Source organism: Toxorhynchites rutilus, chromosome 2 (genome assembly GCF_029784135.1).
Source record: "Toxorhynchites rutilus septentrionalis strain SRP chromosome 2, ASM2978413v1, whole genome shotgun sequence".
NCBI classification, from domain to species: Eukaryota; Metazoa; Arthropoda; class Insecta; order Diptera; family Culicidae; genus Toxorhynchites; species Toxorhynchites rutilus.
The window spans coordinates 320,937,466-320,963,960 of NC_073745.1; the positions used below are offsets into that span (position 1 = coordinate 320,937,466).

The window sequence follows — 26,495 nt, forward strand, 5'->3', positions numbered from 1 at the left end:
TTGATACTTATCGGCTGTATTATTTCGTTAGTTTCATTGACCCAGTCAATATTTTGGTTGATCAGCAGAACACTATTAACGAAATAACTGTTGAATTTATTTGCTATAATTTGGTCTGATTGCTCTTCTGACCCTCTGAAAACTATGGACCGCGGTATACTATTTTTAGAATTTAATAAGGTTTTCAATATTTGCCATAGTTCTTTACTATTATTTTGATGTTCATCGATTTTCCTCTGTATATATTCACATCTAGTCTTTTTCAATGTCTGTCAATATATATTCCGCGCGAAGGTGTATCTATTCCAATCATTTTCTAACTACAATAAATATTGTAGCTTTAAGCACTATTATCACCCAGAACACACGGTGTTTGATTGCTCAAAAGAATATTTACTCCCGTTCCAACAAGTATGCAAAGTGATTTAATATCTTTACACCCACAACATTTCAATGCCAACTCCTAAGACGAGTTGGCTAACATTCTTCCATTGAAAATGTGTACGTTATATTGAGATTTTCTGTAATCAAAATTACACCAATGAATTTAAAAAAAAAAAAAAGTTTACTGCTTGGTCGTTGATGGGTTAAAACATGATGATCGACATAACCGTTTACATTAGTTTGTGTAACTATGAATATGTGAGTTTACATGGTAGCATTTCAAGTAATTTGTACAAAAAAGGATTTAGAAAAAAAATTACTACACTGCTATTATTTATCAGCTCCTAAAACCCAGCGAGAACACATCAAAGTATTACATAAACGTATAACTTATGTAATTTCATTCAATAGAATCCATCGTTTGTTTACAATTTCAGGTGTTTTCATCCGAGCTGAAAATCATCATAATTCGCGATCATGCATTACAGCGCAAGAGTCGATAAGTATGTCTTATTTCAATGGAAAATATAACCAAAATTACAAGATCTCAGAACTTATCCTTAGTAAAATCACAACTCGTACGTTTAACCCACACCAGTACCGTATCCAAAAAATCAATGCCACATTCTCGACGGCTGGATGGACAGATCGCTAAGAGATATACGGCGACAACGTAACGATCAGAGCTTGGAAATATTGAGCTTGTTAAGCAACATTGAAAATATATTTTTATCAGTGTAACGCGTTTATTTTGCTTGTCGATGCTACTGTCATTCATTCGACGGCAAACAAATTTACAACTGTGTTCATTCATATTCATTCTGTGCTCTTTGAGCTTTCCTTAAAGCTCGAGTCATGACAATTCATTCACATTTATTCATTGCCATTGAATTGTCAGGAATGTTGTGACTGTTCATTTTCAATATCCCGATATGTGTGTGAATTTCTCATTGAGTCAGTGCCTTGCTTATTCAGTTGTTTTTGAAGTTACTCCGAAAGGGCAACGCAAATCGGTGGCGCAAGCGGAAATGCCAACAAAAGAGCAAGATCTGCATGCACACTCACAGCTAAGGATTGCTTAGGCTTGGACGGCGAGGGGGCATTCTGCAGAAAGCGATCCAAGCAGCGAATGCAAACTATGTCAGCCAAAGCTGGATATTGGCAATTTCATCCGCTAATCCTATAGCATAGTTTGATCCGTTTGCAAAAGGAAGCTCGAAATATTCCCATTGCGGTCGTGTCTTGGACACCACCATTTTATGTTCGTGTGTTCAGAATTAAAAATAAGTTAAATGTTTGAAATTTGAGTCTAGACGGTATTTTTTACATCGGAATTCTTCTTTTGAAGCATTTCTGACAAGTGGATTTGGAACTGCATATTCACTATGTAAAATGAAAGCAATTTAACTGAGACGGAAACCTTGCATGCTTGAACAATTTAATTTGTTGTCACTATTATGAGCATTCTGTACTTTCTTATCTTCCTCAACGAATTTCTCCGTTTCGTCAGTGTCCGAGAACGATGCTGATAGTGAATGAACTGGTATGTTAATGTCAATGAATGACAAAACTAGGGATATTTTGTTTTGCTCACATTCCGTGAACGCAGAACAGAACGAAAAACAGAATGAAAATAAACTGGATGAATCAACTGTGATTGGCTTGCTGTGATTGTGAGGTTTGACGTTGGTTCATTTTCGATATCCCGAATGCAATGGTATAATGATCGAATGCGGCCGGAAATTCAGCTGAAAAGATTGATGTGATACAGATATTTCCAAGCACTGGTAACGATACACTAATTGATGTAATGGAAAGATGGTACACAAAAGTAGGAACGCTACGTCAAGTTTTACATGCAACGTTTTTGGTCAATCAGTTAGTTACTGCTGTCATTTACACATCATCGCAACACACAGCACGCCTGCACCAACACTGCCAATTCACGTGGACAACAATAAACCGCTCACTCGCTCTCCTTCTCGCGCTCAAAATCGACCACATGGTTCACGGTGCGGTGCTTGTTTGTGTGGGAGTACGGGAGTTGTGGGAGAGAGCCAAAAACACGCAATAGGTATCCTTCTCGGTTGAGAGAAGAAGTGGAAATCCTGGAGGTATTTTTTTCCCCACAAGGTTTCGCCGTTTTTTATACACAACTTTCGTACTGAACTGATTTAGCTGGCGAGGTACCGTTCATATTAAATTAATCAGTTCGTGTAATTTCGAGCACTAAATTCTTAATTGGCTCGTTTTCCTACCAACACTTCACTCCTCTTTGTTCCAGTGTGCACCTGAATCCATTGATATGCTGTGAGAAAAATATCCACAACGTTCCTGCCAGCTTCCAACGATACAAATTGATTTTCCGACTTCATAACGGATTTCGTAACACGAACTCCACATGCCACTATTCCATTGTTGTTCACGTCCTTCACAATTCGTAAACCATTCTAAATTTTTCACGTTTTTCTTCTTGTGTTTTGCGATAAAAAACCTTCACACACTCACACACTTGTACGGTTAGATAATTAATTTAGCGATATCTGCTTGGTGAAAAAAAACAGAAAAAACATCCTTCCAACAGCAACACCAACTTGAACCGAGAACTCTTACACAATAAACCTCGAACGCTTCTTACTTTCACGAGAAGAATTCAATAAATTCACGGACACGAAGAGAACAGGACACGTGAGATTACGTTGATTCCGTTCGCCCGGTTGCAAAGAAAGAAGTAAGTTACTGTTCTATTATTCCTGTGAACCACACTGACTTCCTCAACTTATTTTTCTACTCGACGATTAAAAGAGAACAACAACAACAACGACGGCGGCGGTGGCGCTTGTGGGAAAATTGAAAATCTGCTTTCCACAGCCACAGCAAACACAAAGAAGAAAAAGGGAGGAATAACGGTCACTTCTTTACGCGGGGCACTGAAAGTAATTTTCTTTGCTTCTGATCCACACTGCTGTCATCGACTCACTGTACGAGAGGAAAACTCTGTTGTAACTCCAAACTGTCGCCGCCACACACACGGAAGGAGGTCTCAAATCGCCGAGAGAAGATTCTTCTCCCGCTTGGTTGTTGTGTGTTTTCACGAATTTCCAAAAAAAACACGCTTTTTCGCAATGCTCTGTTACACACGACTCTCTGCCAGCGCGCTCCGAGGAACGATGGAATGCCACGGGGAAATGCCAGGATGGATTTCCACGGATCTTTGCGTAGCTTCTATGGTCACCACCACTAAGGGCCACAACGTGATGAGAGAGCTTTGCGCTGCTCAGCTTTTACTATACTTGGCTTTGTTTTCAACTTCACCCACGGGTTCCGTTTAGTAGTGTGAGTGGCTGGTTACACCGTCGGACCGGTCGGTGTTGCCGAGCTTCTGTTCGCTTTCGGAGCTTTTTGAACACGCATGCTAGAGCTTTAACTTTTCATGCCTTTATTTCGAAATGGCGTTACGCTTGTATAACTCTAGCATAGATGGCACTTAATGTAACATGTACCAGTGTATGCATTGCTACACTGAAATAAAATATGCATAAATGTAGTTACCAAATGTTTGGATTCTACAGAAAAAAAATTCTAGGATCTCTATGTATTTCGCAATATTTGGTAGGATCGTCCCTCATCGAAAATAATTAGACCCTATTTTTTTATTTCTTCATTAGATTGGTCTTTCCCAGATTAGACTGGTCCAAAAATATGGATTTTCAAAACTGTGATTCTGTGAGATCTTTTAATGTTAATTGTGGGAAAAATACAACTTTTTTTTTCAATGCAATGGCCTGCAACGACAACGACTTATGAAATTTCGTGCGGAATGTTGATTTACACGATAAAATATCCAATGCAAAATATTAGCTTAATCGGACTTATTCTATTATGGTCGCAGACGTTTAAATTAGAGTTTCTTGAAAACCGAAAAATCATGTAAGAATTAATACACGAAATCGGGGTTTCCAAAAATTTTTTTTTATGCCAAATGTTATAAAATTGAATGAAACGTCGAGAATTATAGATTTAAAGTTATCTCAAAAAAAATTATTTTGTCAAAAATCGACATTTTCAGACGGAAAAATGACCAAGTGCCAAAAAGTCAATTTCTGACAACTAAAATCGAGCTCGAGTGTATTATTTCAGAGGAAGCAGGGTTGTCATACTATTCTAGAAACATTTCTCATATTCAAAAACCTTCACATGCCAAATTTGGCTCCATTTGATTGATTAGTTTTCGAGTTATGCAGAAATTTGTCATTTGTATGGTAGCCTCCCCTTAAAGCGGAGGGAGGAGTGTCGAACCACCATAGAATCGTTTATCGATCACTAAAACCTCTATATGCTAAGTTTAATTCCATTTGTTTGACTAGTTCTCGAGTTGTTTAGCATCCTCCCTTCCTCCTCTCTAGAGAGGAGAAAGGAGTGTCAAACCACCATAAAAAGATTGATTGCTCCCTAAAACCTCCACATGCCAAATTTGACTCCATTTGCCTGAGTTTTCGAGTTATGCAGAAATTTGTGTTTCATTTGTATGACAGCCCCCCCTTAGAGAGGGTGGAGAAGTCTCGATTCACCATAAAAACGTTTCGTGTCCGCTAAAACCTCCATATGCCTAATTTGGTTTTATTTGCTTGATTGATTCTCGAGTAATGCAAAAATTTGGGTTTCATTTGTATGGCAGCACCCCCCCTTAGAGAGGGAGGAGGGGTCTCGAACTATCATAAGATCCTTTCCCGACTACAAAAACGCCTACATACCAATTTTCATGTCAATCGGTTCAGTAGTTTCCGAGTCCAGAAGAATCAGACAGAAAAAATAGTTTTTTTTCATAAAAAATCGCTGTTTAGAAAAAATCTAAAAAATGAGATATCAAAAAACGGCTATGTAGCGCTTCAGATAATTCTTTTTTACATGCTGATAAAAAAATTCAGCCTAATCGGTCGAGTAGATCCTGAGATATCGATACCACCAGCTGAAAAAACATGGTTTCGAGAAAAACGCGATCAAATCTTCGTACAGCAATACTATATACTTTGACTGACCTCATAGTATTGGCTGTTATTTTTCAACGAAATAAAATATCCTGAATTAGGCCTGAATGGCTACTTTTCTTCTTCTTAAAAACTTCGTCGTCTCAACGTTGTATTACTTGCGTCATTTTTATTAGTAATTTTATTAGTAGTCTATGTAAGTTCAGATTTCTATGCCAAATAACACGCCTTGTATGCATTCTGAGAGGCAAGCTCTAGAATATGCGTGACTACAGTGTAAGTCGGCGGAAATTTCTTTGACGAAAAATTCCCCCGACCAGAACAGGGATCGAACCCGAACCCACGGCATGTTAGGTGTGACTCTAATCACTTGACCACGGGGACACGAATGGCTACTGTGTAAAAGATAAAAATTTGTATCGATGAGATAGGAATACTCTTACTCCTGAAATGGCTACTGTGTCATATACAACATGAGACAAAAATATACACGAATAAATTCGACTCTGTTAAAGCTGAATTGCTAAATGAGCCTAATTGTAGCGTGTCTGAACGGTCTTGGCTTTCTTTCATACAACTAAAACTCGACCAATCCTGTTAGCGTGCAACTCTCGACTCTTTATTTTTCCGGAATAAATTCTACGAGCTAATTCTTCTACCTTCAAATTTCTGGGGAGGCGCTTGGAGTTACCCTGCTATATCTGCCGATAAATAATTATGCGCCGAGTAATCAAAAAATGTCCCGTGTGTGTTGAACTGCCACGAACCGCGTGGAAACTTGAGATTTGTTTCACTCGCACAAAAATAACAAAATTGATGTCAGGAAAAAAAAATGTAGACCCGGTAACAACATAAGTAAAACAAAAATGTAATTAGAGAAGTGTTCGACAAGGGTGATGCACTTTTGGAACTTGACGACAAAGCGTAAGTGTACTTTAATGAAATATGAAGAATGGTTTGGCGAGGTATTTACCAAGCCTCTCTACATACATATATGGAGGAATTAGGGTCGCTTCATAATATAATAAACAGATGGGATAAAAAAAAAGAATTAGCAATCCAGTGCTGCCAGATATATCTGAATCTTGTTCCGCAAGCACGAGAAATTGCTTTTTGAAATGTATTGCAAAAATTAGTCACGCACCCTGTATAGGCCTCCCCGGAATTCTTCAGTTAGTGGTAGGCTTATGTTCTTATGTTTTGGTTATGGTTATCACATTATCTGGCCGCTAGGGTACACGACCGTATGGGTGGATGGTGCAATGTTTTGACGTTCGACTACGTCTAACCGGAAGATATAGGGGGTGAAATGAAAATCTAGGAACCGAACAAGTAGAAAAAAAATGCAAGATTTGGAACGCTTATAACTCGAGCATTTCTCATTAGATCGGAAAGGTGTTTGCATCAATTGATAGGAAATATATCTACGCATCTATCATAACGAATAACATTTAATTTTTCTTGAGATAAACAATTGAATAATTGTGAAATATCAAGCATTGTCCAAATGCACTATGTGCCCATTTTTGATTGGTCCATTTTGTGCTCCTCAAATCGTACCGACAAAAACGGGCAACCACAGCAGCAGCGAAATCCAATGAAGCACGATTGGAAAGGAAAAAGAAAAAAATTTACGAAACATTGGTCGCAGTCTCACACATGCGTAATTCTCGAGCGAGCCAGACGATCATTCTCATCCAAACCGTACACCACATCGTTTCGCATTACATCAACAAATTAACATAAGCAGCCATGTCTGGACATGGCAATGGAGGAAAAGTGAAGGGAAAGGCAAACTCCCGCTCGAACCGTGTTGGACTGCAGTTTTCCGTAGGTGTATTCGCCAATTGCTCCGCAAGGGTAGCTAGGCCGAGCGCGTTAATACCAGTGCACCAGTCCATCTAGCCGCCGTTATAGAGTTTCGGCTGCCGAAGTGATCGAGTTGGCTGGCAAAACTGCTCGCGCTTTAGTTCGGTGGACATCAAGACAACAACAGGCAGATGCAAACGAAATCGCAAAACGGCAGCAGGTAGCAGAAGAAAAAAGTTTGTTCTTTATATAAACTGCTTTGGTGGCAAATCCAGAACAAGGCGGCATCGAGGGCGTTCGAAATAGTTTTTTTTCAAAACCACGAGTACTAAGTTTTCTAAATTGGAACCATTCCATAAAACACGGCGCTTATCAGGGCCATTAAACCTTTCAAAAAAGAGTTTACGAAATACAGTTTAATGCTTTCTAAAACAATATCCAAAATAATAATAAAACACAAATTGATTTTTTCGTAATCCTGTTTTCCAGGATATGATGAGTATGAGAATTTGGCAGTTGTTCTGAGCTTATTGATGGTTGGGGACTTTCCCGATTATTTAATTTTCACCAATTCTTAAATTGTTTCCAGATTGAAAGTACAGTAATTTACATTTAGTTCGACATTTAGCTAATTGGACGGTCATGTAATGCGACATATTTAGATGGACATTTTTGTAAACATAGAGTTCGGGGTCCAAATTATGACCCCACATTGAAAGTCGACACTGTACCACTGTCATTGCAAATGTTCAATTACAGGTTAAAATCGCCTCCAATGCGACACTGAGCGGTGCTTCGGCACGTCGCATTAAATGTAATTTACTGTACAACATGTCACAAGCTGGATGGGAAGAAATTTTCCAACTGTGAAATCTGTGGCGAGTGGTAAACGCAATCGCTAAACAGGAAGGTTTAGCCGAACAAGATGGGGATATCGAGTGATAACAGAAAAATAAACTCTTTAGATTAAAGATAATTTTGTGATCCTGAAAAGGACCTTTTTTAGCCTGCATGTGAATCCAACGAGCGAACAAATCGTAATGAATGTATTTTTCTTCTTCTTCTTTCTTTGTTTTTAAGAGGCTTTAAACTTTGCAGTTCATTCGCCTCTAGCCCAGTGAAGAGCCACAATAAAACCAGCCCAGAGGGGACTGGCGAAAAGGAAACCAACAAAATCACTCATCAGACCTATCCGCTCGACTCTCGGTTAAAGAAGAAGGTAGGAAGGGATCCTATGCTTCATAAGATATTTAATATATGCTGTAAAGAAAAGTAAAAATTTACTGATCCGAGGACCAAAGCAGCAACGAAGCACAAGTGACCTAGCGAAAGGCGTGTTCCAAAGCCAAAAAACAAAACGGCCCCTCTCAGGAGGATAGGAAGGAAAGGAATGGAAAGGATTTGGGTGGGATTAGTGGATTGGGAGGGGGTGGGAGTGGTATGGGAAGGAAAGAGGGGAGGAGTGGGTGTGGGGTGGAGTGAAATGAAATGAAATACAGTTTGAATAGATAATAAAATATAGTGGTTTTGAATTTAATGGTATATAGTATAGCTGAAAAATGGAGAGGTTTATTTAATGAATTTATCCTCCTTGGTGAGTGTGGCTGTAGGAATAGGAAGTTGATTAAAGTATAATGTAATGGATAGAAGATAGATGTGGGTATGAAAGTATATATTATATTATTTGTTATTTATTATTATTGAATGCGTGTATATACATGTATGAATACCTTCCTTCCGACCCGTACATACATGTGTATACACACATAAACACGCATACATGACTGTGAAGTGGCGAACTTTAATAAGCAATTTCCAAGGTATTTAGTATTTCGGTTTAGATTTTACCAAAGAAGTCGGTTTCTTTCAGAAACGCAATTAAATTGGTTTCTTGGGTCTCGTCTCTACTGAGGATATCTCGGAGACTCTGACCTATGTTGTGTCGGACTCGAGCATCTTTGGTATGTTGACATTCAAGTAAAAGGTGGCTAACGGAAACCGGAGCTTCGTTGCAAGCACATTGGGGTTTTTCGGCTCTGCAGAACAAGTGTGAGTGGGTGAAGTTAGTGTGCCCAATTCGAAGACGGGTAAGGACTTGCCTTTCCTTACTATTGAGACGGTCCTCCCAAGGAAGAGTGGAATTTTTAATTTGAAGAAGATGGTTGGGACGGCTGTTTATCCAACCTATGTCCCAGCTTTCACGGACTTGCTGTTTTACCCAGCGGACAATGTCAGATGGAGGACAGGGCATGTCTGGGGGTTCTATTTTGCTGCCCTTGCCGGCCAGTATGTCGGCGGCTGTGTTTCCGCGGATTCCTGAGTGACCAGGAGCCCAGCAGAAGGAGATGTTTTTATTTGAAGCAGCCTCTTCTGTTTGCTTAATCCATGGGTGTTTGCTGTTTCCACTTAGAAGATCGTGGAGACAGCTAGCTGAGTCTGAGAATATTGTGGTAGGAAGAAACTCATGGGTGCATTCTTGGGTAGCTATTAGAAGGGCGAAAGCTTCCGCACTGAAGATGGAGCATTGCGGTGGAAGAGAAAAGCTACCCGTGTATCTACTCTCAAAGACTCCACATCCAACTCCATCGGCACTGACTGAACCATCTGTGTATACCTGGTGGTTGATTTGAAAATTAGATGCAACGAGGTTATTGAAGCAGGCTTTGACTTTTGGAGAAGGGTCTCCCGCCCGAACTGCCTTGAGAAGTTCAAGGTTAATGTTCGGCGGTTTGACGTTCCAATTTCTTCCCGTCGCAGATGAACGTTCACATATATCGGGAAGATCTTTGTTCGTGAGATTTTTGAACCATGTTTTAGCTCTATGTATTAATGGGACATTGTGGTCGCTTTCGGGGAGTGACAAGTGACGGATGGCTTTATTCGTGATGGCTTTTGTTACCAGGTGGGTGAAGGGAAGTTGCCCACTTTCTGCCATTACAGCAAGAGTAGGACTGGTGGGAAAAGCGCCAATTGCGAGCCGAATTGCTTTATTGTAAATTGGTTGAATGGTGTTTAACACCCTGTCCCCTCCACGGCTGAAGGTGCCTATTCCGTAAAGGATTTGTGGGACCAACCAAACATTTACAACATTTAGCAGCGTCTTTCTATGGCCAGAGGCTAGGTTGCCTGCGATAGCCTTGATGATGTTCAATTTCTTTCTGGTGGCTATTTTGGTCTTTTGGGAATGTGATAGGAAGTTGAGTTTCTTGTCGAAAGTAACCCCTAGTATTTTCAATGTCCTCATTGTAGGGATCGGGATTTTGTTGAGCTGAAGATAGGTTCTCCTTCTGAGAGCTTTTCCGATATGTATGTGTTTGGATTTCTCCGGGGAAAGTTTGAAACCTGTTTTTAGAGCCCAGTTTTGGATGGAGTCTAAGGTTTTTTGAAGCCTCTTTCTCTGGATTAAGCCGAAGCAGCTCGTAGAGATAAGAGTGATGTCATCTGCATAGACTATGACCTTTATATGGTCCGGGATAATCTCGAATAGAGATTGCATGGCAATGTTGAAGAGGGTTGGTGAAAGTGCTGAGCCTTGTGGGAAGCCGTTTTCTGGGATTTTTAGAGAAGATTGGTGGTTGTTAATAACGGTTTTGAAAGACCGGTTTTCTAGAAAACTTTTAACGAAGAGACCTAATCTCCCACGAATCCCCCAGTCGAAAAGGCTTTTCAGCACTGGGTACCTCCATGCCCGATCGAAGGCCTTGGATAAATCCAGGGAAACAATATCAATGTGGTGTAATTTTTCAGTTGCGTCGTCTAGGATTTTTTCGATTGCTACAAGGCAATCTTCTGTACCTTTTCCCGCACGGAAGGCGAATTGTCTGGGATCAATCAGCTTATTTGACTCTAGAAAAGTCGTTAAGCGTCGATTGACCATTTTTTCCAAGACTTTCCCAACACAACTTAGGAGAGTGATGGGGCGGAAATTGTCAAGAAGATGGTTGTTCATGTCTGGTTTCGGGATACAGATCATTAAACCCTCTTTCCAGCAACTGGGGAGGGTTCCACTGTCCCAGACTTTGTTGAGGAGCTTCAGAAGTGCTTTTTTCCCGAGATGGGGTAGATTCTTAAGCATAGGGTAGCTAATGTCATCAGGTCCTGTGGATCCTTGTTTGACTTTGTTCAGTACCCAATCGAGCTCTTTGAGGGAGAGGTTTTTGTTGAAGTCAAATTCCACATCGGTATGAAAATCGATGGGAATTCTTTCGCATTCCGTTTTGTGGGTTAGAAAGGTTTGGTCGTAGTTTTGATTGGAGGAGGCGGAAGCAAAGAAATCTCCAAACGCCTCGGCGATGATTTTCCGGTCATTGGTGTATTGACCGTTAATTAGAAGATTATATTCTTTGCTTCTTTTCTTTCCATGAAGCCTGCCAATCTTACTCCATAAATCCTTTGTTGACGCGTTGGGATTAATTTCGCTGACGAATTTAACCCAACTGTTGTGCTTGGCTGTGTTGATAGCAGTCTTAGCTTCTTTGCGAGCCCTTTGGAACTCTGCAAGCAGAGTGGGTCTCAGTGGGCTGTCCGGATGGGCCTTTCTTAATTTGCGTAGGGCCTTACGTCGACCTTTGATCGCTGCCTTCAGCTCAGGCGACCACCATGGGACACATTTCCTGCCAGGGATGCCACTGGTTCTGGGGATGTGCACCATTGCAACTTCTAGGACAACTTTGGAGAATTCCTTGGCTGTCCAATCTCGTTTAGCGGAGAGGCGGTTTTCAATGTCAAACTGATAGCCAGCCCAGTCAGCGTATTCAAATTTCCATCTTGGCCTTGTTGAAAACTCTGGAGAAGTTTGGCCGAAGGAAGTGAAGATTGGAAAATGATCGCTTCCGCAAGTATCATCGTGGATGTTCCAAGAAAGTTTTGAAGATAGTTTGTCTGATACTATAGTGAGATCGATGGCTGAAGTAGTACCAGAATAATGGATTCTGGTGTGTTGGCCGTTGTTAAGAAGGAGAAGAGAATGGTCGGATATGAAATCCTCAATGATGGATCCTTTTCGATCGAGGTATGCACCTCCCCAGGCGTATGAGTGGGCGTTGAAATCACCCATAAGCATGATTGGGGCGGGAAGTTGGGCGAACAGATGGTCCAGTTGGCCGCGTAGAGTGTTCGGATCGGAATCATTAGTGATGTAGATGCTAACGACGGTGATTGGAAAGGGGTGTTTAATGCGCACTACCACTGCCTGAAGATCAGTGGTAATGGGAAGAAGATCATGTGGAGTGCCATCTTTGATTGCGATTGCAACTCCGTTTTTTGAGGGGTTGGGACCCTCTTTGAAGTATGTGATATATTTTGAGATGAAGTGTTTATCGAAGTTGTTTGGAGTCATAGTTTCTTGAAGGGCTATGACTGTGGGATTAGAGTTTGAAATAAGCATTTTCAGTTCTAGAATATTTCGTCGGATACTTCTGATGTTCCATTGTATCCCGAATTTCTGTGTTGGAGTGAATGTGTTGGTGTTTTTAACTCTAATTCCTAAGTCTTAATTGTGTGTATGTTTGAACTATTCAAAGAGAATTAGTTCGATGGTCCTTTACCCTTGGAAAGAGAAGCTTTCTTTGAGGTATTGGTGTTGTTTTTGTTTGGTGTAGAAGTCTTTGGAGTGTTTGTTGTGTTTGTGTTGTTTTTTGTTGAGTGTGCGTTGCTGTTGTTGTTATTGTTGTTTTTTGTTTGATGTGTGTTGTTGTTGTTTTTTGTTGGTGTTGTGTTGTTATTTGTTGGTGGTGTAGTTCTTTGTTCGTTTTTTGTTCTTTTCTTGTCCTTGTTATTTTGGATTTCATCTTCAGATTTTTGATCTGAATCAGAAGATGATCCTTTCGCCATTTTCCGTTTATTTTTATTTTTGTTTGGAACATCAGAAGTGTCCATTGAAATGACTGATTCGTTTTCGGATTCAGTTGTTGAGCTATCAGTTGTCGACTCTGTCATTGAGGTATCGATTGTAGTGTCAATTGGGGGTGTGCTTTCGCGGCTAGAAGAGGCCGAAGCGGCCGAGGCGCAGTTACATTTGCAATTGCAGCTGGGTGTTGGCTTTTGCAAGTTGGAGAGTCTGTCTTGCAGAACACTTGCAAAAGTTGGTCCATTATTTTGACCGTTGTATCTTTCTTTCGCCTCTTTGTAGGAGATACCATAGTCGATTCTTATTTTTGTGATGTTGTTCTCAGTTTGCCATACGGGGCATTTCCTATTCGAAGAGGAATGGTCCCCTTGGCAATTCAAGCAAAATGCTGAAGCATTGCAGGTTTTAATTCCATCCTTTTGTTCTGGATGTTCCTGTCCACAATTTCGGCAAAGCGGGTTCTCGCGTTTGCATCGCTTGCTCGTATGTCCAAATTTATAGCATTTGAAACATTGCATTGGGTTGGGATAGAAATTTCTAGTCCCAGCCCGAATAAATCCGAAGTTAATAAAATCGGGAACAACAGTTCCACGAATTGTCAAAATGAGAGTAGCGGTTGGGATAACAATGTTATTCTCCTTCCTGGTGATTCGCTTGACATCGATCACACCTTGATCGGAAAGCTCTGTCACCAGTTCGGATTCCTTGATGTCAATTACATCACGGCAAGTAACAACGCATTTACGTTGATTTAGAGTAGGGTGGTAAATTACTTCGATAGGGGTTTCATCGATCAATTTGTTGATTAAAAGGAGCTTACCGATTATATCCTCGTCCTTGGCCGTAAGGATATACTGCGTCCTCTTTTTGTCGTCCCGTTGCGGTCGCGCTGTGTAGTATTTCGTTCCTACAGCGTTGGCGATCGTCTTACTCACGACGAACGGGTTAGTCGGGATCGCGTTCTCTCCTGTGGCACGAAGTAACAGGATCTGAAGGTTGCCGTTCAGTGGGTCGGCCCACCTTGGAGCAGTACGTTGGGTAGGTTTACCCTCGTACAAATTTGTAGCCCGGCCTCCCGGAGGCCCGGAGCTACTGGAAGCCATGCTGTTGTCGGCTACCCCCTAGGTATAGCCGACAGATCGATTTATTATTTAAAGGAGAGAACACTTATGAGGGCTTTTCACTTTGGGATATTATCTAGAAAAACACTGTCACTTTTTTTTATAGAGCTCTTACAAAAACCACCAATAATCGCGAACAATTTAGGGGAATAAACTTTTGAATTTGTTTTCCTTCAGTCACTTCACCGTCCGTAATGCGTGTTTTCTTTTTGGTTTTTTGTTTATGTTAAAAATCACTACGATACTAGAAGAGAAACTGGCACCACTGCCCAAAGGAAAAAGGGGGCGTGGCGTCGGTGACGCCGCAAAAGCGCGCGCTTTTCCGGTTTGCCGGCAAGCGCCCGCTCCCAACGGTCGAAACTAGCCGTTGCTATCTGCTTCTCCTTCTGCTGCCACTTAAAAGTAATTAAAGTTAACTCCTTCGGAATCGCCAGGGGAGACGTCCTAGTCCGCTGTCCAAAACGCCAAACTGCCGAGCTGAAAAAAACGTGACCTTCTCGGTCGGAGGTTAAAATCAGTATGATGTATTTTTTGGCCATCGCTGCCTTTTAACGCTCATTCGTTCGTCTCGTTGGACTCGCCCTTTTGGCTGAGTCTGCCGATTTGTCTCTATCCTGTGAGTGTGTACCGCTAAAGTACAAAACGCGCGGATCCGCAAATGTATCATTCTTTTTTAAACCGTAAATCAGTGTGGTTGTAGTGTGGCATCGTTTCACATCACAATATACCTAATAGCGGTTATAGAATTTCGACCGCCGGAGTGCTCGAGTTGGCTTGCAAAGCTGCTCACGGCAATAAGAAAACCCGCCTACAGAGCAGAGCACATTCGGTTCGGTGGCAACAACTAGTTTCAGCGAGTGGCAAACGCAATCGCAAAACGGCAGCAGGTAGAAGAAGGAAAAAGTTTGTTTATACAAACTGTTTTGGTGGCAAAACCAGCCACCATAAAACACGGCGCTTTTCAGGGCCATTAAACCTTTCAAAGAAGACTTATTAAAAGTTTTCACAATACCAATGCATTCTAAAGTGACATAATATGACATATAATATAAACCGATTGATCATTCAGTTTTCACGAACCCATGCATGGTTTCCGAATTAAAAGTGGCTTCAAATTACAACACATTGTATGCAGGATGGCATTAACGAATTTTCTCGATAGCAAGAACTGCTTTCTTCTGATGTTGAAAATTGACTAACGTTACATCTGCATTGTATAGAAACATAACTAAGGAGCAACATGATGAGCTATGTATTTCCTGCTGCTCTGTTCTTATTTTAAAGGACTTTAATCCTGTGTTAATTTACTGTTGCTTTTTCAGAACGCTTATAGCTCGTTTAATTCTCGACAGATCGTAGAGTTCGTCTCCAAAACCTCTGTTCTTTTTCATTTCTATTTACTTTGTTTGCGGAGACTACAAATCTTACAATTCATTCGTCTCCGAAACCACAGTTTAAGGTACGGTAATGTGCTCAATAATGAAATATATGATAGTGAATGAGCTGATGACCACCTATGCATTCACTATCACAGCCATCATTTTGATTGTACGATATGTGCATACGCCAACAGATGCCCGGCGTTGAACATTTAATAAGTACAAAGCCTTCAGAAAAAAATCAAGAATCAACTATGAGATAGTGAGAACAAATTGAGAAAGTTTGTAAAAAAAAGCAAAAACACAACACAAAAGGTTCTTTTCAGAACCGCCAACATGTTCATAAAGAGTAAACAGTAAACTAATCCATTTTTCAGGTAGATAGGTAGGTATTCACGTAGGAGAAGAATATAAAACAATATATTCAAAATATATATTTAGCAAAAGCTGTCCCCTTTGTATAGTCCTACGTCACTCCGGTTATGTCCCCGACATTACCCACCCGTCTTTTTTGTATTGATAAAACATAGTTGCCAGCAGTGGCGTCGAGTGAAGCTTTTGCACCCGGGGCGGAAGAGTTGCTTTGATGGACCCAGGTCTGGAGAGTACGGCGGGTGCGTTAACGTTTCCCAGTTAATGGTTCTAATTGCACCATTCACGGCTTTAGCGGTGTTGTTACGGCCCAGACCGAACAGTCAAGAGAAAAAAAATTTATAGGAGGTTGTGTCTAAGATACGACCGCATTGTTGACGTAGAACTACGCTGTTATTTTATATAAGTCGCTTGTTTATACCTTCGGATATTATTCTATAATGCTGTGAAATTTTAGAAACAACTGCTTAGTAGAATAATCTCTGGAATGATTTTTTCATTGTAGAATCAGTTGACGATAATTGATTGATGATTCATTCTTGCCCTCGCAAAACAATCGTATGTATTTATTTCATGTCAATGCATTGAAAATTTACCTCGAAGGCTATTCCGGTGGCCTTTTTCGAAATTGACATAGACTCGGCTACAGTCGATTATATACATGTTGCACCAGCACCATTATTCCACATCTCATAACTACATCAATATGTCTTTGGCACCGCATGTAAACAACAACAATGACAACACTTGCAAGTATCAAATATCATGCTACATGTTATTTAGGAATCGCACCTCTAGATATCGTTCGTACAAACTAAGCGTAAACCAAGCGTTCACCATAGCATGCATACAGAGCCATACATTGGTGGCTTGAAACTACTAGCAATATAAACATTTCTCATCATTTTGCGCTATTCTCAAAAGAACGCTTCTGTTTATATTACTGGCCTCGAAAAGAGTTGCATTACTTTCTCATGCTCGAGAGAAGCGCAGCTATCACCCTTAGTGGAGGAAGTTTTGCTACTGGAAAGCAAAACCTAATCACATACAAAATCTCAGAACATTTACTTTCTTGATGACTAAACAAGAGAATACTAACAACCTCAAAAACAGTAGCAATGCTTCATTATGATCAATATTAGCGCAAATCCAATCCTAGTTGAAGGCAGTTTTGCGATTGGCACGTGAACCCAAATAACTTATAACATTCCAGTAAGACATTCAAGATGCTTGGTATTCCCAAATAATTTTTTGGTGCACAACCTTAACGTCTGCTTCGCCATAACGTCAGTTTAATGCATTGATGCATTCTCAAAGGCACCAACGAAGCCCTTATGAAGACGGAAAATAAACAATGTTATCTGCTTGGAAAAAGACTGAATTATGCCACACAGCTTGTACTCTGCTGTAACACCCATCGATGCGAATTCGCTGATGAGTTTGTCAAGAGCGACCGCCTTCACCACCAGCGGGGGGAGCTTGATTTTGGTTGCTGCCTGGGCGTTAACATTTTCGACCGACGCGCCGAAATCGCCTACTTCGCTGTTGTTCGGTGCGGTGTCACATTCGCGAAGGCTCGGTTCAGTGCGAGCGCTTTTCACTGCACCAACACCGCGTGCATCATTGGATGACGCTTACCTCGAAATTTTACTGCCCCTGACAATGTCCAATTTATGACGCGGAAAGAAGAACACACGATACGAATAACGCGAAAAACGAACAGAAAAATCAAACGACGATTTCCAAGTTGGATTACCACTGGTGGGGTCCAATCTTAGATCGAAGCGCAGCGAAAGCAAAGTGAACTGGATTACTCAACAGTCCGATGCCGAATGAAAGTTTGCCTCAGGAAGGAAGGAAGGTCTTGTATTATAGAGACTTTAAACTTTTGCAGTTCATTCGTCTCTAGCCTTGAGAAAGGCCCTTTGAAAACTCTACTCTACTCTATTACTCTACTCCAGCGCTACCACCTCCGCCCTCTTGCCTTGAGAAAGGCACTCGATCCCTCGCCGTCCAGCTCGTCCAGCAACGATGTTGTCCAGTCGGTGTCCACACAAAGAATGAGTTTGCCTCAGCGAAATCCACTGTTTATACTCTAGGCAAGTATTCCCCTTCATTCTTCTTCTTTTCCTTTGTTCACGAAGACTTTAAATCCTACGATTTCCCCTCCGTTGGTCGTCGATAAGTTGCTCGTTATTGATAGCTCTGTTCGGGAAAGCACTCAAATGGACAGAACAAATGACTGGGAAAATAGAAACACTTAAAGTTTTCATGAATTTTAACCATTTACTAACCAGGGGATTCTAATGTATGGCATATTAAACAAATCTTATGGAATTTCCGATTCGTTTAGTATGTGAAACGCCAAAATCCGTTCGCGGCAAAAATAGTTATTAACGTTAACTTTATTTCATTAAAACGTGACCTGTTTTCTGATTTGACACCCTTAATGAAAGACGTAGTTCTACGTCAAAAACACCCTTTCGATCGTTATACCTAGTCGTTTGAAACCTAGTAATAGTAAACCGCGGTCCATAGCTTTTCATGGCACACTTGAACAGTCTGAACAGGCTATAGTATCTAAGTTTAATGATTTTTTCGTCACTAGTGTTTCATTGATCAATCAGTCCATTGAATTAGTCGATGAACTTGATGAAATAAAACATCCGGTTGATAGTAATTGTAGATTCGAAAGATTTCACCCAATTACATTAAATGGACTTAGAACTATTTGATTTTCTTTAGGAAAAACGGCTGGAGATGGATAATGTCAATGCTAGAGTTATTCAAGATTGCTTTCATGTCATTGATCACATCTTGCTGGACCTTATTAATAAGTCTTTATTAACTGGGCATGTGCCTCAGGTGGGGAAGGCATCTTTCATAGTCCCTATTCAAAAGGTGCTGGAACGATTAAAGTCGAAGATTTTCGCCACATCAACATGTTGCACACATTAGAGAAACTATTAGAATTAGTTGTGAAAGGCCAGCTGTTGCAATATTTAAATCTCAACGCTTTGCTAATACCAGAACAATCGGGATATCCGGAAGGACATTCCTGTGAAACCGCATTGAACTTGATAGATACCATCATTGCTATTTTCTTGGATCTGAAACGCGCTTTCGAGACAATTTCTAGGCCCTTGTTGTTGAATACGATTAAGCGCTTTGGAATTACGAGTACTGCATATAGATGGTTTGAAAGCTATTTGTATGACAGAACTCAACGGACTATTTTTAATCATTCAATTTCCAGTCCCGTAGGGAAGATTATTGGAATACCTCAGGGAAGTGTATTAGGGCCCCTTTTATTTATTATGTATATCAATGACATGCGAAGAGTTTTACGATTTTGTGATATCAATCTATTTGCAGATGATACTGTGTTATTCATTGCAGCTAATGATTTAGATCAGGTCGTTTTACATTTGAATGGAGATTTACATTCTTTAAGTAGATGGTTGAAGTATAAGCAATTTAAATTGAACATAAGTAAAACTAAATATTTATATGGTAATCTCGCGAAATCGTTTAAATGAAAACGTCTCCATCGTTATTGATAATGAGACCATTGATCGCGTTCGGGAGATTAAACATCTTGGCGTGATTATTGATGACAAACTAAAGTTCAATACTCACATTGACAATGTCATCAATAAAATTGCCAAGAAGTATGGAATCTTATGCCGATTGAAAAACGATTTAACTATGTGTAGCAAAATACAGCTATACAAATCAATCATCTCTCCTCATTTAGACTTTTGTTCTTCCATATTTATATTTTATGATACACGAATATCGAGATTACAGCGTTTGCAGAATAAAATAATGCGATTGATCCTAAAATGTAATAGATTCACTTCCTCATCTTTGATGCTGGACGCTCTAAAATGGTTATCCGTGAAGCAAAAAATTGTTTATTTAACTATGGTGCCCCGATATGTGTGTGATCGAGTTGAAAGAGGAAGTGATTTCCATAGATATAACACTAGAAACGCGAATGAATTAAGAACACCTAATTTCTTGTCATGTGCTTCACAAAACTCGTTGTACTTCAAAGGAATAAATGTTTTCAACTCGATGCCAAGACATATTAAATGCGCAACAACCTTTACAGAATTTAATATTTTCAATTAACCTGACGAAGTTTTTTTTTAACGGATTTTATTATGTAGACTATGTAAATTTTTAAAATTATCTTTTTTTTGACGTAGGACTACGTCTTTCATTTCTATACCGGGGTGTAAAACCAAAGTTTCGAGAACGAAAGCGTTACGCTGGAGACCGAGATTTTGAGCGTTAATAGCTCTTAAACAACTGAACGAAATGGTATGATAAACACTTCATTTGAAAGATAAAATGTCTACGCGTCATATACTTGTTACTTTTTCATCCAAAAACTTGTTTCAATAGTCTTAAAATTGCTTTCAAAACAGGCTATTGAAATCAAAAATCGGTATATAAGCGAGCGCCGCTCGTAAACCCACTCAGTTATGATTGAACAGCGATTGGAGCATGTTGTCGCTGTTGTTGTGAAGCTAATTTCGTTTATCATGAATGCGCTGATGAACGGTGTCACCAAGAGCCTGTTTGTTGCACCTAAGGCCAAAAGGGAATCCATCAGGAGGAGAGTGATGCCACGGTTCCGCTTGAAACATCGGAGCAGCCGCCACACACACACACATACACATACACGCGCGGAATTCTCGTTGCTATCATCGTTGCTGAAAAATAATCTGCCAGTTCCCCTGGGAATTGAAAAATACATTCATGCGAAATAGTTTATTTTAATGTTTTCTATCCATATAACACTGCAACCAAATACATTTGGTTTTGTTATTTTTCAATCAATCGCAATTAACAGGAAAGCTTCTGAATATTTTTTTCCCCATCAGTGGAAATTTTCGTATCCAATATTGGATGCATAACATGAAAAACGGAAAATGTTTCACATCGCGAAAATCAAGTCATTTTCGAGCGATTATTTGCTTTCTACTCATATAATGCTTCGACCAAATACATTTCGTTTTGGATTTTTTCAATCAAGTGCGATCAACGTAAGACCACGTCTTTCGGCAATTTATTAGAGGTGCAATGAATCTTTAGGAATTCCCGCTCTACGCGCACTGGCAAACAATGTTTACTCAACAATTTCTCAAACTAGAAATGGGTGTTGTGAGAAAGGATTAGCGAACGCGAAAACGACAAACGGGAGAAAGATACGTTTGGAGGTTGAAGGAAATTGGCAGAAAACTTCTTCATTCTATCATTCAAATAATGTGATTGATACCACATCGTTTTGCCAGAAAGAGATTATTAATGCTCAAAGGAGGAATCGAGTCCTCCGAGGAAATTACCCAGCGCAAATTAGAGTCGACTATCGATTGCGGCATTCGTACACAAATAATTTTATAATGCAGTTTCACCAAAGTGATTTCTTCGGATATATTCACTACATCATGTCATGTATTTCATATTCTTCATAAGGAAATCCATATCCATGGCACCTATCGGTAACGAATTATTATCGAAACCACGATTTTCGCTAAATGCTCCTTTCAGTTCGGCCTGTAAAAAACTGTTCTGTACTCTAATCCATCAAATTTGGAGCCCTGAAAAGGGCTGTTGATTATATGCTAAGCTAATATAGCACGCTCTCCTCGGATACGATGGGCCAGCTGGATGTCCTTGGGCATGATGTGACGCGTTTTGCATGGATAGCACACAAATTGGTATCTTCGAATAAGCCTCCTGCAGCGTCATAACCGCGGAACTTTGGAAGCGCAAGTCGGTTTTGAAGTCCTGAGCAATTCCACGATCCAAAAACTGCAAAGGTAGCTTGCGGATCAGCAATTCGGTCGATATCTGATAGCGACGAATTTCATGCGAAGTTCCCGGTCGATAGCGATGTGGCTTCTCCACCTATCCTGCTACTGGTGCGCTTATCCGAGCTGACTTCGTGTGCCTTACCACCGAATGACTAACGAGCTGTCTGCGAAAGACTAACGAGCTCGAGTCCTCACGGTGCGAGAGTAGAGTAAGAAATGAACGAAAGCAAAGGAAGCGTCATTTTATAAACCAGAAAAGTATAGAATCTAAATCCCACCCTTATTATATTCGTGAGTATACAGAAAGCTTATATAATAAAGAGGGTGGGGTTTACATTCGATTCTTTTATGTTTTATAAAATGACACTTCCCTTGCTTTCGTTCATTTCTTACTCTACTCTCGCACCGTGAGGACTCGTTTCATCGGGACTAAGCAGACAGCTCGTTAGTCCTTCGGTGGTAAGGCACCACGAAAGCAGCTCGGATAAGCGCATCAGTCGCAGGAAGCGTGAAGAAGCCACATCGCTATCGACCGGGAACTTCGCATGAAATTCGTCGCTATCAGAAGTCGACCGAATTGCTGATCCGCAAGCTACCTTTGCAGCATTTGGTTCGTGGAATTGCTCAGGACTTCAAAACCGACTTGCGCTTCCAAAGTTCCGCGGTTATGACGCTGCAGGAGGCTTATTAGAAGATACCAATTTGTGTGCTATCCATGCAAAACGCGTCACATCAAGCCCAAGGACATCCAGCTGGCCTATCGTATCCGAGGAGAGCGTGCTATATTAGCTTAGCATATAATCATCGGCCCTTTTCAGGGCTCCAAATTTGATGGATTAGAGTTCAGAAACGTTTTTTACAGGCCGAACTGAAAGGAGAATTTTCGTTTGGATGCCATACAGCATCGAGAAAATTCCGGAAAGATCTAATCGTTGCTGAAAAATAATCTGCCAGTTCCCTGGGAATTGAAGAATACATCCATGCGAAAGAGTTTATTTTAATGTTTTCTAATTATATAGCGAACACAGCGACCAAATACATTTGATTTCGTAATTTTTCAATCAAGTGTAATTAGCTGGAAAGCTTCTGAAGATTATTCTTTCCCATCAGTAGGATATTTTCGTATCCAATATTGGATGCATAACATGAAAAACGGAAAATGTTTCGTATCGCGAAAATTATATAATTTTCAATCGATTATTGCTCAGTCGCCGAAATTGTCATACTCAGAGAGTTCATTCTCCTCTAGTTTGCCTTCCAAATTGCCATCGTAAACCACACCACTCGATTCAATCACGCACGAAAAGCATATTGAAATGATATTCTGGTGGTGAAACCGATTCATTTTTCGTGAGGCGTCGTGCACAAATTACGTAACGCGATAAGGGGGGAGGGGGTAGATGTTGCGTTACTTTCTGTTTATTAGAGATAGGAAATTGCGTTACGAAAGGGGGGGGGGGAGAGGTGGTTCAAAATTCGGATTTTTAGCGTTACGTAATTTGTGCACGACGCCTGAGGACATCGACAAGACAACATCGTTACTGAACGAGCTGAACTGCGAGGGATCGAGGGATTCATTACCTGGCCTGACCTGACCTGACCTGACCTGACCTGAAATGCAATCAGTTTGTTTTAACTGTGAGGGAGCGCAGAAAAGCCGATGCTGATACTCTCGTGACCAAGAGAGTATCGGCATCGAAATACGGTTCCTCGGGAAGACATAGAAGCAGCCGCCACACACACACATACACGCGCGCAACTCTTTTCGTTTGCTGGTTATCGAGAGGAAACCTGGAAAAAAATGATCGTTGCTGAAAAATAATCTGCCAGTTCCCCTTGGAATTGAAAATTACATTCAAGCGAGTTTATTTTAATGTTTTCTATTCATATAATACTGCGACCACATACATTTGGTTTTGTGATTTGTCAATCAAGTACAGTTAGCAGGAAAGCTTCTGAAGATTATTCTTCAGAACAAGGTTTTTTGTATCCAATATTGGATGCATAAAACCTTGAGTCTCCAACGTAACACTCTCGTTTTTGAAGTCACCCAAATATTTATTTATTCATTCATTCAGGATGGATTTAGATTCAACTTCAAACAAATGATCTCTAAATCAACGATAGTCCTACGTCACCCTTGCGGTTATACCATAGATATAACCCACTTCCTGTTTTTTAAATTTGTATTGATCTCTATTATGTCTGTCATGATCTGGTGATGGTGGACTATTTTCATTTTTATTTTGTTGTTTTTATAGTTGTATTAGTTGAAAAAAAAGTAGTCTACATAAGTTTGAGCGTCGCGCGCGTGCCACAGATATAAAGGATATTAAATTGAAAGATTGTTAAGTGCCGGTCTAGGAATTTTGGACTTGTGCTCTGGTCGTTGGACTTGTGCTCTGGTGGACCACTTGGCTGCAAGGCCCTCGCCGGGACCGTATGTAAATATGTAAACAATCACAACACACAAACAATAACCAGAGAATTTTCATGGGATAGGAACAGGTGGAAAATGGACCCACTATACAATGAGTAATTTTGTTATAGCGGATATTCCAGACGCAATCCAAACAAAGAATGACTATGGACCCGTTCGTATAAAAGGGCCCGAAATGTTCAGAACGGTGCTCGGCAGAGACGAATGAACTCCCAGAGTTTGAAGTATCTCTAATTCAACATCAACATCATCATCATCATCATCATCATCATCATCATCATCATCATCATCATCAGAACAGTGCTCAGTCGCAATAAATCCTTCGATCAGTATGCATCAAGCGTCTTGATTATATTCGACCACATCTTTTCACTCATCGGGTAGCCAGTCTATCCTCATCTCTACTAGTTTGGAACTCTGCTCAGAAACTATCTGGGCGGAGACAGGTGTGTTCTGGTGTATTTTCATACTGTATTCTGTATTCACTATTTCACCAGGTTTTAGTAGCTCTTTGTTCATACCATATTCTCCTGGTTCCATTACACACAGAGCATCATCTTACGGTCGAAACGTCCTTCAAATCGAAATCACCACTTTTGAATTGCCGAAAGGGGCGAGAAAGCGAGAGAGAGACTCTTGCACGTTTTCACTACGGGAACATGTTCACCATAAACTGCCACAAGTAAACGATCAGCTTCGATCGTTTTTTTGACGTGGGACTACGTCTAACCAGACTATATGGAGGGTAAAATTAAAACCTAAACACAGAACATGCAGGGAAAAATGAAAAATGAAAATTCGAATGCTCATAACTCGAACATTGATGTTATCTAAACGCACTAACTGCCTCGTTTTGATTGGTCCGATTTACGGTTTCCCTAACACAGCCATCAAACCCAAGCAGCATTAGGGAAATCGGCATTGCAAATACATGAAAGTTGGGAGAACTTTTGTTCCCACTGAAATGTGTTCCCTAACAGAGATTTCTAAACCAAGGTGCCTGGAGGAAATCGGCATTTTAAAATCATGCAAGTATTTTTGTTCCGACTGAAATGTATTTCCCTAACACAGACTTCAAATCCATGGTACTTGCGGAAATTGGCATTGCAGATACATGTAAGTCGGGGGTATTTTTGTTCCAACTGAAATGTGTTTCCCTAACACAGACTTGAAATCCATGGAGCGTGGGGAAATCGGCATTGCGAATTCATACAAGTCGGGGGTATTTTTGTTCCGACTGAAATGTGTTTCCCTAACACAGACTTAAAAACCAAGGTTTCTGGGGAAATCGGCTCTGTTTTTCTCGATTTTTGCAGAACGACACTTAAATATTTTCGATGTTTAATCTCGAATAAAAATATTACATATATGCTAAATTGATAGAATGCTTACGATCCTGCTAGCAACATCTAAATCATAAACCAGCCAATGAATACAATGTTATTGCAAATTTTATTGTTTTGCGAGTTTGGCCATCGTCTTCGTCCAAATTGTTTGCAAATTAGCGTCTTCAAACGAAAGTGTATAGATAAATAAGGAAGCAGATCGATGTGGGTTGATTATTATTGACACAATGGAATCGACTAAAATTATGCTCACTCATGAATATATTCTCAATGTCAGGTTAAGTAAGATCGGGATATCATAACAGTCCATGTCTTCCTGGCACCAACTTATATTGTGAGAACATATAATTAATACGCACATAAACACCTTCCAGGAAAAGAACCAGTTCTTTAAAGAGTGTTCGGTCAATCCATTCAATCCAAGTGTTCCACAATTTTCGAAACCTTTCACTTTTGGCCTAGTAAAGGGCGTACAGATAATCTTTTTTTTCGCAATATTCTTAATACTCTTTTTCAGACTTTTATTACTTCCTTATTATTCCAAAGATGTCATATTGGATTTAATCGAAGCTTTCTCCCGAAGACGAGGCCGAAGCGTAGGTTACGCTGAATAATTCTGCAGTTAGATAAAGTACCTTGTTTTGCACAATAACGGGTTTTTTTTCGCGCTTCCACTGTCGAGTTACCTTAGTGGTGGCAATTACGCCGGAAGAAGTGCAATCCAGCCGGGGCGAAAGGTTTGATAAAGGGCGTTCGCTGCAAAGCGGTAGTATTCCGCCTTTGTTTGCAACCAAATCGAACAACACCAATCCGTGGTGTGCATCGAATGAAGCGAAATAATATTCAACAAAAAAAATCTCCTCAAGCAAAGTGAAAGGCAACCTGTCAGAAGGCCACCCCAACCACGCTAACACAATTTATTCGCCGCTGGGGCTGTTGCCAACCGAAGCTTTCCTCGTGATGTGTGAAGCATTTTCTGG

At 40.4% G+C, this 26,495-nt stretch overlaps 2 protein-coding genes across 6 annotated transcripts in view; both read right to left on the reverse strand.

Moving 5' to 3' along the window:
* Positions 1-3,551, reverse strand: part of LOC129765053 (protein GDAP2 homolog) — a 315,411-nt gene extending 311,860 nt beyond the window's left edge. For 2 of the 5 annotated variants that reach the window (XM_055764885.1, XM_055764884.1), the window contains exon 1: positions 2,285-2,480. In XM_055764885.1, the coding sequence (XP_055620860.1) occupies positions 2,285-2,388 (104 nt within the window). In that variant the 5' untranslated portion in view covers positions 2,389-2,480. Of the gene's footprint in view, positions 1-2,284; positions 2,488-3,022 lie in introns of those variants that run through there. The other 3 variants (XM_055764883.1, XM_055764880.1, XM_055764879.1) reach the window with 3 other exon arrangements.
* The window catches only part of LOC129765055 (terminal nucleotidyltransferase 5C), a 365,409-nt gene that overhangs the window by 93,108 nt on the left and 245,806 nt on the right, over positions 1-26,495 (reverse strand). The window lies entirely within an intron of this gene.